The sequence below is a fragment of the Dermochelys coriacea genome, chromosome 15 (assembly GCF_009764565.3).
Source record: "Dermochelys coriacea isolate rDerCor1 chromosome 15, rDerCor1.pri.v4, whole genome shotgun sequence".
NCBI lineage: Eukaryota > Metazoa > Chordata > Testudines > Dermochelyidae > Dermochelys > Dermochelys coriacea.
In genome coordinates this window covers 2,474,191-2,488,601 of record NC_050082.1, presented here as the reverse complement: position 1 = coordinate 2,488,601, position 14,411 = coordinate 2,474,191, and the positions used below count along the sequence as shown (strand labels likewise).

General features: G+C 56.2%; 1 protein-coding gene across 2 annotated transcripts in view; it reads left to right on the top strand.

Moving 5' to 3' along the window:
- The window catches only part of RASAL1 (RAS protein activator like 1), a 101,970-nt gene that overhangs the window by 82,815 nt on the left and 4,744 nt on the right, over window positions 1-14,411 (top strand). For both annotated transcript variants that reach the window (XM_038373370.2, XM_043497814.1), the window contains 5 exons: window positions 2,655-2,799; window positions 7,115-7,287; window positions 8,376-8,513; window positions 10,515-10,650; window positions 11,493-11,613. In XM_038373370.2, coding sequence (XP_038229298.1) covers window positions 2,655-2,799; window positions 7,115-7,287; window positions 8,376-8,513; window positions 10,515-10,650; window positions 11,493-11,613 — 713 coding nt within the window. The remainder of the gene's footprint in view (window positions 1-2,654; window positions 2,800-7,114; window positions 7,288-8,375; window positions 8,514-10,514; window positions 10,651-11,492; window positions 11,614-14,411) is intronic.

The following is a 14,411-nucleotide window of genomic DNA, read 5'->3' as shown; positions in this document are numbered from 1 at the left end:
TATATGTATAGTTGGGATTATGTTTTCCAATGTGCATTACTTTGCATTTATTCAACATTGAATTTCATCTGCCATTTTGTTGCCCAGTCATCCCATTTTGTGAGATCCTTTTGTAGCTCTTCGCAGCCTGCCTGGGACTTAACTATCTTGAGAAGTTTTGTATCATCTGCAAATTTTGCCACCTCCCTCTTTACCCCTTTTCCCAGATCATTTATGAATATGTTAAATAGGACTGGGCCCAGTACAGACCCCTGGGGACACCACTATTTACCTCTCTCCATTCTGAAAACTGACCATTTATCCCTACCCCTTGTTTCCTATCTTTTAACCAGTTACCAATCCGTGAGAGAACCTTCCCTCTTACCCCATGATAGTTTACTTTGCGTAAGAGCCTTTGGTGAGGGACCTTGTCAAAGGCTTTCTGAAAATCTAAGTGCACTATATCCGCTGGATCCCCCTTGTCCACATGCTTGTTGACCCCCTCAAATAATTCTAATAGATTGGTGAGGCATAATTTTCCTTTACAAAAACCATGTTGACTCTTCCCCAACAAATTATGTTAATCCATCTGTCTGACAATTTTGTTCTTTACTATAGCTTCAAGCAGTTTGCCTATTACTGAAGTCAGGCTTACCAGCCTGTAATTGCCGGGATCACCTCTGGAGCCCTCTTTAAAAATTGGCGTCACATTAGCTATCTGCCAGTCATTTGGTACAGAAGCTGGTTTAAATGATTGGTTACATATCACAGTTAGTTGTTCTACAATTTCACATTTGAGTTCCTTCAGAACTCTTGGGTGAACACCATTTGGTCCTGGTGACTTATTACTGTTTAGTTTATCAGTTTGTTCAAAAACCTCCTCTAATGACACCTCAATCTGGGACAGTTCCTCAGATTTGTCACCTAAAAAGAATAGCTCAGGTTTGGGAATCTCCCTCACATCCTCAGCTGTGAATACCAATGCAAAGAATTCATTTAGTTTCTCCGCAATGGCCTTATCACCCTTAAATCCTTTAGCATCTCCGTCGTCCAGTGGCCTCTTTGTTTAGCAGCTTCCTGCTTCTGATGTACTTAAAAAAATTTTTGCTGTTACTTTTTGAGTCTTTGGCTAGCTGTTCTTCAAATTCTTTTTTGGCCTTCCTCATTGTATTTTTACACTTCATTTGCCAATGTTTATGCTCCTTTCTATTTTCCTCACTAGGATTTAACTTCCACTTTTTAAAGGATGCCTTTTTGCCTCTCACTGCTTCCTTTACTTTGTGGTTTAGCCACCGTGGCACATTTTTGGTTCGCTTACTATGGTTTTTAATTTGGGGTATACATTTAAGTTGAGCCTCTATTATGGTTTCTTTAAAAAGTTTCCATGCAGCTTGCAGGGATTTCACTTTTTATGCTGTACCTTTTAATTTCTGTTTAACTAACTTCCTCATTTTTGTGTAGTTAGTTCCCCTTTTTGAAATTAAATGCTACCATGGTGGGTTGCTGTGGTGTTTTCCCCACCACAGGGATGTTAAATGTAATTATATTATGGTCACTATTACCAAGCAGTCCAGCTATATTCACTTCTTAGACCAGATCCTTGTGCTCCACTTAGGATAAATCAAGAATTGCCTATCCTCTTGTGGGTTCCAGGACTAGCTGCTCCAAGAAGCAGTCGTTTAAGGTGTCAAGAAACTTTATTTCTGCATCCTGCATCCTGACATATACCCAGTCAATATGGGGATAGTTGAAATCCCCCATTATTACTGAGTTTTCTATTTTAATAGTCTCCCTAATCTCCCTGGGCATTTCACAGTTACTATCACCATCCTGGTCAGGTGGTCAGTAATATATCCCTACTGCTATATTCTTATTATTAGAGAATGAAGTTACTGTCCAAGGAGATTCTATGGTACAGTTTGGTTCATTTAAGGTTTTTACTTCTTTTAATTATACACTTTCTTTCACATATAGAGCCACTCCCCCATCAGCATGACCTGTTCTGTCCTTCAGATATATTTGTGTCCCATTGATTATCCTCATTCCACCAAGTTTCTGTGATGCCTATTATTTCAATATCCTCATCTAATACGAGGCACTCTAGTTCACCCATCTTATTATTTAGACTTCTAGCATTGGTATATAAGTACTTTAAAAACTTGTTACTTTTTAGCTGTCTGCCATTACACAATGTAATTGAATGGGACATTTTTCATTTGACTGTTTCTTATCAGATCCTACCTCTCTCTCTCCCTCCTCCAAGCTGCCCAGACCCTCCCTGCATCCCACCCAAACCCTCCCTTACTCCCCTTTCCTTTTGCTCTGCTGGGGGCCAGAAAGGAGGCAGGGGGAGGGGGTGAACATCTCCCCAGATTTTCCACCTCTAAGACAATGCATGCAAGTTCTTACTGCTGGTCTATACTACTCAGAGCCAGAGCCAGGCGGACAGGTCCCTGTTGCAAGGGCAACGTACAGGCAAAGGGGAGGCAGCATAGATGGCATCTGATCATTTCCATCCTTGTAGCCACTGGCCTGATTTTCCCTGGGACGCTACTGACCCCGTCCAGGAAAGGGTCCAAAGCTCCTGGTGGGGCTTGAGCCAGGCTGGAGAGATGTCCCACAGACCCCATGACTGCGCTGTGACACTCCCCCCCCCCCGCTCCTCTCCCTGGCAGGCAGTGCAGAGCATCGGCAACCTCGGCCTGCAGTTGGGGCATGGCAAGGAGCAGTGGATGGCTCCGCTGCATCCCTTCATCCTTCCCAGCATCGCCAGCGTCAAGGATTTCCTGGATAAGCTCATCGACGTGGACAGTGAGAGCGGTGAGTCCCTGATGCACTGGGGGGCTCTCAGGGCCGGCCCCTCTCCTGCTCTCGGCTTGCTGCAAGTATTGACGCTGCCAGGTGTGGAGCAGGCGGCACTCAGCACAAGGGGGCTCCGGCCTGGGTGGTGCCTCTGGGTGCCACCAGTGGGCAAAGGGAGAGGGGTGCAGGGCCCACACCAACCTGGCCCAGGCAGCAGGGAAGTCACATCACAGTGCGATAGCCTCAGCTCCTCCAAGCCGCATTGCGACCGCAGCTGGGCAATCAGGTGCACTTAGCCCTGCCTGCAGCACCTTTGGGAGCAGACAGGGCGTCCCTCCCATCCCCCCAGCCAGAGCCACCCCTTCTTCCATGGACCGCGTAGGGCCCGAGATCCTTGGGCGAGCTGGGCCCTGATGTCTGAATCCTCGGTCCAATCAGTTTGCAAGCTAAGCTGTGCATCTGTCGCTGTTGGTCAGGTCAGTCACATGGTGGTTTCTGGTCTCTGAAGGAACAACCATGGAAACGTTTCCTTGCCTCGGAGCGTTTGCTGGAAGCGGGGTACGGTGGGGCTGGAGCACAGTCTCTGCACCAGCAGGGCAAAGAGGCAACATCTCTCATGTGTGACTGGCCCAGCCCTCAGCAGGAGGCCACGGCAAGATACGTCAAACTGACACCCAGCTGATCGTCTGGCCCCTCACATCCCTCAGGCCTGCCCAGCTCTGGGCCAAACCTTGGAAGGGTTCAGGGCTAGGCGGTGTCTCCAGCCCACACTCCGCTCCAGCACCACTGTCCCTTTGGTGCCCGCGGGGCGGGCGGGGGGGGAAGAGACAGCCCCCATCTCCAGCCGGAGGGAAGCAGAGGTGGTCTGGGGCCCTGGGGTGCGGTGTGTTTCTTACACTGTGTCCAGTGCAGCCATGGCAGGGATCTGCTCCCCCAGCTCAGTGCGCTGACCTGATCCGACGTGACAGCTGCATAATGTAGCCGTCAAAGCGGGTGAGTCCACCGGGCTCGCTCAGGCGTAGGCAGGGGGAGAGCAGAAAGGCTGGAGCAGAGCTGTGATGACTGTGAGGGTGTACAGGGCTCTTGTCCCATGGGGTTGCCCCAGGGAAGGGAGGGCAGGGAGCCCTGCTAGCTGCTGTCCAGTCTCTGGAGGTGGAGGAGCGCATGCAGGGCACTGGATGGGGATTGGGCACTGGATATCCTCATCTAATCCACCTTGCCCCTGAGGAAGGGGGAAACTGAGTTTCCACCCAGACCCTGCTACGCAAGCCAAGCAGCGCCAAGCCCCTGGGGTGGATGTCAGTGGGAGTGGATGGAGTGGAATGGAGCCTGGAGTGTGCATCCCTTGATGGTGTTTCTCACCAGTTCCCTGCTGCGTTTGGTATGTAAAGGGGATTCAAATCAGCAGCTGTTGCCAGGCAGTGAGGAAGGTGATGGCTAGAAATCACCTGCTCTCGTCATGTTCCCTGCCCCCACAGTGCAGGGTCTGGGGTCCCCAGGGGAATGGGGGGTTAGGGAGCATCTTACAGGATTGGTGGGCTCAGCCTGTCTCTCAGACTGAGCATGGCATGGGGGGCAGGGCAGGGGCTAGAAGGAGAGCGATGTGAGGGGAAGATCCAGGATTAAATGAGCATGGAGGCTGGATTCTCTGCCCATCCCCGGAGCGGGGGACCATTGGATACCAGGAGACCAGCTGCTTCCTCTTGAGATCAACCTCACATGCCACCCCAGCTGTGCAACTCCCAGTCATTTGGGGCCCTGTCCATGCTGCGAATAGCTCCTGTGTCGTGGACCCTGGATACAACATGATAGCTTCTGACATGGAGAGGCATGAGCTCGTCTTGCCGTGGGCACCATTACTTGCACACTCTACGGCACCCCACCTTTACCTTGTTGTGGGCACAAGGCATAACTCGCTTTCCCAGCTCCTAGGGCTCAGCGCATAATCTTCTGTGGGTTTGAGGGGCCTTTTACCAGTGAAAGTGCCTTGCAGAATAATATCCTTAACTTCTATTTATTAACAGTTACCTAAGCAGAACACACACACTAAGCATACAATGTTCACCACTCACCATAATCAGACGAACTTTTCCTAGTGGCCAGCCAGGATCAGATTGTCCAGGGACTCCAGCTTCTGCACAATATAGGGTATTGCGGTCTGGCAGCTCTGATCTTGGGCTGTGCCCTGGAGCTGGCTCCCAAGAAATTCCTGTTGGACCCCAGTTATTATAATGAAACTTGAGTCCTGCTTAGCTCTACCGTCCCCAACCATTGTAAAGTAAAGACCTGCAAACCAGCATTTTCCACCCATCCGAGCCCATTACGAAACCACTCTTTACCCAATCAGAGCCCACCACCTGAGCTGATTTATATCTTGCAAAATTTAGTTACATACCAGGCAGAACGATCAAAGAACCAGAGACCAGACAAATAAACAATAGAGGAGTAGGGACCATGAAGGCAAAACAATAGAAGTATAGATTTCACAATCACATCTGTTAGGTGATTCCTTGCCAGGCAGAATGCTGTCAAACAAAGTTTTCCTAAACGTCTTACGATCTGTTTCTTTCTCTGGTGACGCTGGGCACCATTACGACAGGAGCCTCCTTACCAGCCCGATATTACATTGTTTTGATACAATTTAGATGGAATGTGAGGATGTGACTTCCTGCTTCTTAGCCCATGGATGCTGCTGTCCTAATGTGGCTGGCCTCAGATCTTACAGGATAGGACCCAGGTGTTTTAGCCAGGTTCCAAAACATACCCCAGCGGCAGAGTCCCTGTGGCACAGATAAGCACAGCTCAGTCCCATCTCTGCACCAAGGCCAGGTGACATTCGACCCAGGTCGCCACACCATGGCTGTCCATGGCCTGGATAGTGCAGAACAGGGAGTTGTGCAGCTCCACGGTGAGCACAGCGGGCAGGTGTTGTGGGCAGGGAAGGACATTAAAGGACCAGAGCCAACCTATTATCCATCCCAGTACAGTGCACCTGGGCCCTCATCCCAAACACACTAGTCAGTGGAAAGACTCCCCCTGACTTCACTGGACTTTGAGTCAGGCCATTAGCGGAGCAGCCCATGTTCCAGCCCCTCTCACAAGAGTCAGAATGCAACTCTGAGTCCCGTGAGCTCTTGCCAGCTCTGCTGCTGCCCCTCAATCCCAGCCTCACCCCCTGCTGTCCTGGCAGACCCATCTCACCCTGGTGTAAGTAGGTGCCCCACGGTCCTAGTCAGTGCCTTTGCTCCTTTCAATTCAGCAGCATCCCCTTCTGACTGAGCCAGGCTGGACCCTTTCCCTAGGGCTTCTGCGGAGGCTCCGTGTGCCCTTTTTAGCCCTGCGGGAGCAGGTTAGGCTGAAGCTGGAAGCAGCCACACTGATCTGACTCCTGGAGCACTGCCTGTGTTGGAAAAGCTTGGCCAGCTCACATGTTTATGCACCCCAGACTTCCTGGGCCCGTTTGGAAGCAGAGCAGCTGAAATCCCCTGCGATTGACTCCCAGGAAAGCCAGCCCAGTTCCAAAGGCCCAAGGGGTTGGAATGGACTGGGGAAGGGGTGAGATGGGTACCGCTCTCCCTGTCTCTGGAACGGCCCTGCCCATTGCTAGCTGCAAACCATGGGCAAAAATGATTACTAATTAAAATGCAGAGCTTGCTGGAGAGTCCTGTGTGGAGGGCTGGGATCAGGAGGATAATGGTGCCCTCTTCTGGGGAACACTGTGTGTGCTTTGGCCATTGGAGAATGGGCCATTCCTGCCATTCAGCCTGGCTCTGGGGGGCCCGGGGACAAGGGGATTCCTAGGACGATTGTGGATCTGAGCGACCAAACTGCCCTGAACGATTCCTGTGTGCGCCTCAGGTCTCAGCAGACCATCCTACAAGGACAGCCCGTACCCCCAGCTCCATGGCTGCCTGCACTCCAGACCCGCTCTGATTGGTGTCAATGACTGCAGAAATCTCAGCTCTCTTGGTTGGGGGTGGGGGTGCTGCAGGGGCAGATCACTCTGCCCCCTGGGAGGAGGTGGGCTGGGGGACAGCCCATCTCTCTGTGCTTGGCCAGGGATTGTTCTCCTCTGCGATGGGCAGAGAATCCAGCCTCCCCGCTCATTTAGCCTGGCTCTGTCCCCAGAGGGAGCCCGGCATTGACTGTGGGTCAGCACCCTGGCATGGGGTGGGAAGGTGATGCAGACCCTGGCTTCACCAGCATGTAGGCACCAAAGCACACCTCTCCCTGGGTCCAGGAGGTTGTTTTCAAGCCAAACCTGGCCTGGTGAAGGTGCTGGCGTTTCACCGGGGCAGATGGATGGGGTAACCCGGCTCTCCTCTCCACACAGTGTGCAAGACCCAGCCCCGGACGCTCTTCCACCCCTCAGTCACCATCAAGGAGGGCTACCTGCACAAGCGCAAGGCCGAGGGGCTCCACCTGCTCCCACGCTTTATCTTCAAGAAACGCTACTTCTGGCTGAGCAGCGAGACCCTCTCCTACTCCAGATCCCCAGAGTGGCAGGTATGTGTCCCCCCAGTGCCCTCGAGAACAGAGACCTGGGTGCTGCCACTCGCTAGGGCCAAGCTTAGGGACAGGAGGGTCACGCTGGTGGGAGGCAGGCAGAGCACAAGGACGTGGCTCCCCCTTCTCCAGTTCTGCTGGTGTCCCTCAATCCCAACCTGCCCCACCCCCATGCTGCTATATTAGCCCTGGGCTACCCCCTTCCCTCAGATCTGCTGGCATCTCTCAATTCCAGCCTGCACCCCGATATTCCAGCCCTGCGCTCCCCCTTTCCCCAGCTCTGCTGATGCCCCTCAATCCCCTCCCAGCCAGCCCTCCCCCCACTATTCCAGGCTGGGGCTCTCCCCTTCTCTAGCTCTTCCAGTGCTCCTCAATCCCAACCTGTCCCTCGCTATACCAGCCCTGGGCTCCCCCTTCCAACAGCTCTGCCAACACCCTGCAATCCCAGCCTGCCCCCCAGTATACTTGGCCTGAACTCTCCCCTTCCCCCAGCTCTGGTGGTGCCCCTCAATCTCAGCCTGCCCCCTGGAATACTAGACCTGGGTTCCCCCAGATCTGCAAGTGCACCTCAGTCCCTGCCTGACCCCCACCCCCCACTCTACCAGCCCTGGACTCCCCCCTCCTCCCAGCTCCGCCGGCGCCCCTCAATCCCCTCCCAGCCTGCCCTCCCCCCACTATTCCAGGCTGGGGCACCCCCCTTCCCCAGTTCTGCCAATGCCCCTCAATCCCAGCCTGCCTTCCCCAGCTGTATCAGCTGTGGGCTTCCCCCTTCTCTCAGCTCTGCTGGTGCCCCTCAATCCCTGCTACACCAGGCCTGGACTAACCCCCATTCTGCCAGTGCCCCTCACTCCTTCCACCCGTCCTCCGCTGATTCACCTAAACCCTGATGCTGTGAGTCAGTGAACACCAAAGGATCACCAGGATTCATATCACCCCACCCCAGTGTGCTCGTGCCGCATAGCTGGGGCTGACTGTGGAGGGAGTTAAAAGCAGGGGGTTGGAATGGGGGGGGTGATTCTTGCACCCCACCCCACCCTGGGGGCTCATGCCCTGGCTCAGCTCGGGGGGGGTGCTGTTTCTTCGCACAGGTTCGCTCCTCCATCCCCATCCAGCAGATCTGTGCTGTGGAGAGGGTGGACGAAAACGCCTTCCAGCAGCCACACGTGATGCAGATCCTAACACAGGACAACGAGGGGCAGCTGCACACCATGTACATCCAGTGCAAGGCGAGTTCCTGCCAGGGAGGGGGCACGGTGCAGCAGGGGCCCTGACAGCATGGTCACCAGTCTGCTGACCCAGTGCTGCCCACTGCCCAGAGCTCTGCAGAGGACAGGGCCTGCCAGGACCCCCATCTGGGGGCCTTCATGCTTTAGTTCAACCCACGGTGGCTCCTGGTGCCGACGGCGGTGTCAGTAGGCCCTGTGCACAACCATCCAGCCACCAGGCTGGGCTTGTGAGGCGGGGTGCAGCGGAGGGTCTGTTCCATTGCTTTAACCAAGGCCATTGCCAAGCTGCGGGGGGGGAAGGAATTGTGGCTGGTCATGACATGAGAAAAGAAGAGGAGGTGAGCACAAGGAGCCGTCCACCTGCGGTCCCCCCAGCATCCCAGCCATAGTGCAGCCCCTGGGCGTCTGGGCTGCCGAGATCCTGGCCCCATCCTCACAGCAGAGCAAGTACATGCTGTAGCCCCATGGCGGGTGGTGCCTGGGCACCCCTCACACCACATACTGGGGGCTCCAGCTCGTCCTCAAGGGCAGAACAGTTTTGCAAGATCCCAGTGTGGCCTGGGCCTCTCCAGTGCCGTCCAGCCCTCTGCCTCCCCTCGCTCGGCACTGCAGCTGGGTCCCTGGGCAGGTGCTGGCCTTGGATATCTGGTTCTTCCAGGCCCATGTGGCTGACACCCTGTTCTAAATCCCCGTTCTGGAGCCCTTAGCCAGCAGCTGTGCAAGTGGACAGTCCTGGCATATTCCTGTAAACGCCCCTTGCAGTGTTTCAGGGTCTCCTGTGTGGGGCTGTCCCCACAATTCCTATTGTAGCCAGGAGCTGGCTCCCATGGTGCCATCTCACAGCCATGTGCTAACTTGGACCTGAGGCTGGGCGAGAGAAGAGCTCTTTCTCCACGAGGGCTTCTACTATGTGGCTTGGCCTGGGGTGCTCCTTTGCAATATCCCCCTGCCCTCCAACTTTGTCCCAGGCACAGCACGTCTCCCCACCCCCACTGAACTGACCAGGGCAGAGCTGGGAGGTCTGGGGTCTGCTCCAGAACGTCGCTTGAGGGCACAAGGAGGCGCCTCATGCCTCCCTCCCCCACCTTTCTCTGGCAGTGCCAGAGCCACATTCACTACCCCAAGGTCCATGGTCAATCGCACCCACACAGCCCAGCTGGAGACGTTGTGCTGCCACCCTCACCCCTCTGAAGCCACCCAAGGCATCGTGGGGGGGGGAACATGCTCCACAGAGCTAGCAGCGGGCAGGAAAGCAGGTTTGTGTCCAGTTCAGATGCATTACCCGGCTGCCAGCCCTTCATCCTGCTGCCTGGCTGGGCGGCAGGAATGTGTGATGGTCTCAGCACTCGATCAAACCAGCTTGGGGGGTGGCCATGGGGAAGGCAGAACTGGCTCCGTGATCACCGCTGGCAGCTGGGTTTTCCCAGCCCCTTCCTCTCCAGGGTGTGACTGTGGTGGGGATCCTGGAGAAGGGCCTGGGGCACTTAGCGGAGTTGCTGAAGAGTAAGTGTTGCCCTGGGAGACCCTACCAGCATCAGAGAGGGAGGGAAGGGGCTGGAGCGCTGGTAACACTAGATGCCAAATGAACCCCCATGAATGCAGCTGTGCTCATTGTTTAGGCTACTTGGGACCTCCAGGCTGAGCAAAATAGGGGCTCCCAAAGAGGCATGTATCCTGGGGCCTGGATCTATGGGATTCTGGAGAACTGGGGGGCAAATTTGGTCCTTGTGTTCACTCCAGCCCTGCTTCAATCTGCCACTGGCTTTCCAGTGAAAATCTGGATGAGCCTCATCCAATCCATGGATCACCCTGCAGCCTGGACCAGTCTGTGCTGAAGCGCAGATGGGGAAACTGAGGCACCAAAGGGGGAGGGACTTGCCCATAGTCACCCAGCAGGCCAGAGCCAGGACTAGAACCCAGGGGGTCTGGGTTGTATCCATGGGGGCTGGGAAGGGGAAGCGGCACCATCCTCCCTGGCTGACACTCCCCTATCTCCAACAGAATGTGAATGAGTTGAACCAGTGGCTGTCAGCCATCCGCAAGGCCAGCATCTGCAATGAGCTCATGCTGCCCTCTTGCCACCGGGGTGCCTTCCGGGGCAACCGCTGGACCTGCTGCCTGCAGCCTGACCGCACAGGTAATGGGCTCCTGCCAGCTATAGGGCTGCTGCAAATTCAGCCCACGGGACTTTGGCGGGGAAAGGGCTTTTTTGACCCAGAGTCCTCTCTATGCTGCTGCTGCTTCTCCACTTGGGGATAGGTGGGGAGATCCAGGCCCCCTCCCACTAGAACACCTAGCTTTCACCCATCAAGTTGCATCTGTACAGCTCAAAGTACTTCATACAGGACATCACTAGCATTACCCCCATCGCACACATGAGAAACTGAGGTACAGAGCAGGGAAATGACTTGCCCAAGGTTATCCAGCAGGCCAGTGGCAGGGCTGGGAACAGAACCCAGGTCTCTCAAGTGCTCGATCCATTAGACCACACTGGCGCAGCACCTGGGGCTGGGGGAGGGTAGCAAAGGCCACACATCAGCCCCAAGCTGCCATTAACCCCAGCAACAGAGCAGTAGTGGTGGGCCCTGGCAGGAGTCCTGACCAATCCCCATTGGCTGGAAGGATGGATCATAGAATATCAGGGTTGGAAGGGACCTCAGAAGGTCATCTAGTCCAACCCCTCCTCAAAGCAGGACTGATCCCCAATTTTTGCCCCAGATCCCTAGATGTCCCCCTCAAGGATTGAACTCACAACCCTGGGTTTAGCAGACCTAATGCTCAAACCACTGAGCTATCCCTCCCCCCTCCTCACCTATGGCCTTGGGGGAGAGGGCTTCCCTGGAGGCTGATTGGCTAGTCAGGAGTGACCTGCTCTGCTCCTAGACCCTTGCAGACAGGGCCCCTGGCCTGCCCCATACCCTGTGTGGCAGCCCCTCCTGCCCGTGCTTCATTGGAACAGACCTTTCTGTCCTGCCCCAGTGCGTGGCTGCAGCCGGACTCACTCTGCCATGACCCTGGGGGACTGGAGCGACCCCCTCGACCCAGATGCTGAGACCCAGATGGTGTTCGGGCAGCTCTTGCTGGCGAGAGACAAGCTCAGGTCAGTGCAGCTGTGGGGCGAGGGCAGGTAATGCCAACACAGGCAGGTGGAGGCAGGGCCATTGCCAGGAGTTGTGCATGGTGGGACAATGGTCACCCTGTGGCTGGCATGGGTGGGGGCACATGCCATGATGAGTAGAGAAGCCATAGAGCCTGGGGCAGGGAGGACCATGCTGTTGCCATAAAGGGCAGTTCATTTTGTAGAGCTTGGGCCTTGGAGCTTTTCCCCCCAGATTTGAAACACATTTCTTGGACACCGGAGCAGGGGCTACTCCATGTCTGGGCAGGATCGGGGCACCAGGGAGGGGCGCTGAGTTCTAATCCTGGGGCTCAGGGAGTGGTGGGGGGAGTTGGGGTGGATGAGGGGATGGGGCTGGTTTCAGATGCCCCCTCTTGCACGTGCTGTTGGCATTAACTCTGGGCTATTAACTGCCATCCCATTCACCTTCCCCTTGTCTCTCTGCCAAGCTGCTCTGCATTCCCACCCCTCTGAGCTGATGGGGGGGGATCCCCTGCCCCATCTCCCTGGGAGGAGGGTTTTGGTTGCAGCTGGCATTGGTCATTAGCCCAGTTATCTCAGCCTGCAGCAGTCATCACTTTCTTCTGGGATCAGCCCTGCTCAAACACTTGTCCCCCACATCCTGTTCCACCCCCAGTAGGGTGCAGCACCAACCTCCGATTAGGGCGTGAGCCGGACTGGAGGGCAGCCTCTGGCTTCAGCTGGCCCCTTGCATGGGTGAATTTCACCTTGCCCGGCTTCCCAGTTCCCACCACCAGAGGTCGCCCCTCCCTAAAGTGTTACCCGGGAGAGAGGCCTTATATGGGGCGGGCAAACTTCTGGCCTGCGGGCTGCATCGGGTCTTGGAAATTGTATGGAGGGTCGGTTAGGGGAAGCTGTGCCTCCCCAACCAGCCAGGCATGGTCCGGCTCCTGCCCACTCTCTGACCCCTCCACTTCTCGCCCCTAGTGCCCCCCCCGGGACTCCTGCCCCATCCAATCCCCTGGCTGCCCCCAGACCCCCAGCTGCCCCATCCAACCCCTCTTCATTCCTGATTCCCCCCCCCCCCCGGGACCCACCCCATCCAACCACCGCTTCTCCCTGTCCTGACTGCTCCCTGCCACCCCATCCAAACCCCCGCCTTCCTGACTGCCCCTCCAGGACCCCTGCCTCCCTGTTCCCTGCCCTCTGACCGCACCGACCCCTATCCACCCCCCAGACCACCTGCCCAAAACTCCCCTACCCCCTATCCAACTCCCCTGCTCCCTGGCCCCTTGCCGCGCTGCCTGGAGCGCCAGTGGCTGGAGCCAGCCATGTACCGTGCCTCCGAGGGACCAGGTCAGGCAGGCGGGTCGCCCGGCTGGAGCTGGCTGCCCGTCACACCGCCTGGGGACCGGGGACCAGGTCTGGCCGGGCTCTGCAGCTGTGCTGCCCCAGCAGCTTGCAACCCCCCCACCCAGAGCATTGTGCCAGCAGCGCAGTGAGCTGAGGCTGCGGGGGAGGGGGGCAGTGTGGGAGGAGCTGGGGACAAGCCTCCCGGGCCAGGAGCTCAGGGGCCAGACAGGACGGTCCCGTGGGCCAGATGTGGTCCGCAAGCCTGAGTTTGCCCACCTCTGCCTTATATAGGCAACAGCTTGAGGAGGGTTACAGGTCTTCCTCCCATGGCCCAAAAGGCTCCATGGACTGGGGGATCCCCTGTACCACACATGGCATCTTCGGATTCCTCCCCAACTACCCCCTCCCTCCGGGGCTGGGGAGGAAGGTTCCCTCCAGTCCAGGCCTGCAGGGATGTTGTCCTCCACCAGAGCTCCTATCCATAGCATCAGATGGGAGCATCCTATGCCATTGCAGAGGGAGCCTTCTCTACACTAGGGAAATTAGGAGCCGTAACTGCCCATTGTACTGGCAGCAAGTTGGAAACCGTAGTGTAGCCAGAGCTCAGGAGTGCTCAGTGTCTGTTGTCTAATCCTGCTTGAAGCAAGTGGTAGGCGCACCTCAGTAGACCCAGACAGGTGTGCTAGACCTTGCACCTGCTCTTCTGTACGGTTTTGTAGCACAGAGGCTTCCGTCCTTTGGTAGCTTGCAGGTTTTTCACGGCAGGGACCATCCTTCTTGTCCGTGTCTGCACCTAGCACAGTGGGGTCCCTGCAGATGCTGCCGCCCTGCAGACAAGTAATGTTGTCACTAGGTCATGGGTGTTGATCATCATTTCTGGGGGCGCATCACTGCTACAGCGCCTCCTGCTGGTTGTCCAGGGAATTAGCTCTTTTCAGCCAGGAGCGCCCTCTGCTGGTTGGTGTCTCGCCTGCCGCTGGCCCTGTGGCCCTGCCGGACCCCGATGCCCTTCTATCTTAGGACTGTGCCCCCTAGCAGTACCCCCTCAGTCTGGGTCTCCCCTCCTTGGGGGAACCCACAAACCCCCATCCCTCCCTTGCCTCAGTGGCTACTGTCAGTCATCGTCTAGCCCCCGCTCCCTGGGGCAGCCTGCACCGCGCATCATCGGCCAGGGGATTGGACCAGCTGCCTCTGTCTGGGTCTGGGCTGCTCCTCTGCTGTCTTAGGACCCTTTCGTGGGCTCTGCTAGGCTGGAGCTCCCCAGCTCCCTCTGCCCTAGGTACCCCCTCCGCTTTCCCGGCAGCCAGGTCCTCCTCTCTCCATGTAGCCAGAGCATCTCTCCTTCTGGCCCACTGCCCTCTTACAAGGGCCAGCTGGGCTCTAATTACACAGGCTACAGCTGTAGCTGTTTTCCTAAACAGCCCAGTTTCCGCCCTCTCAGCCCTCTCCCAGGGCTGTTTTAAGCC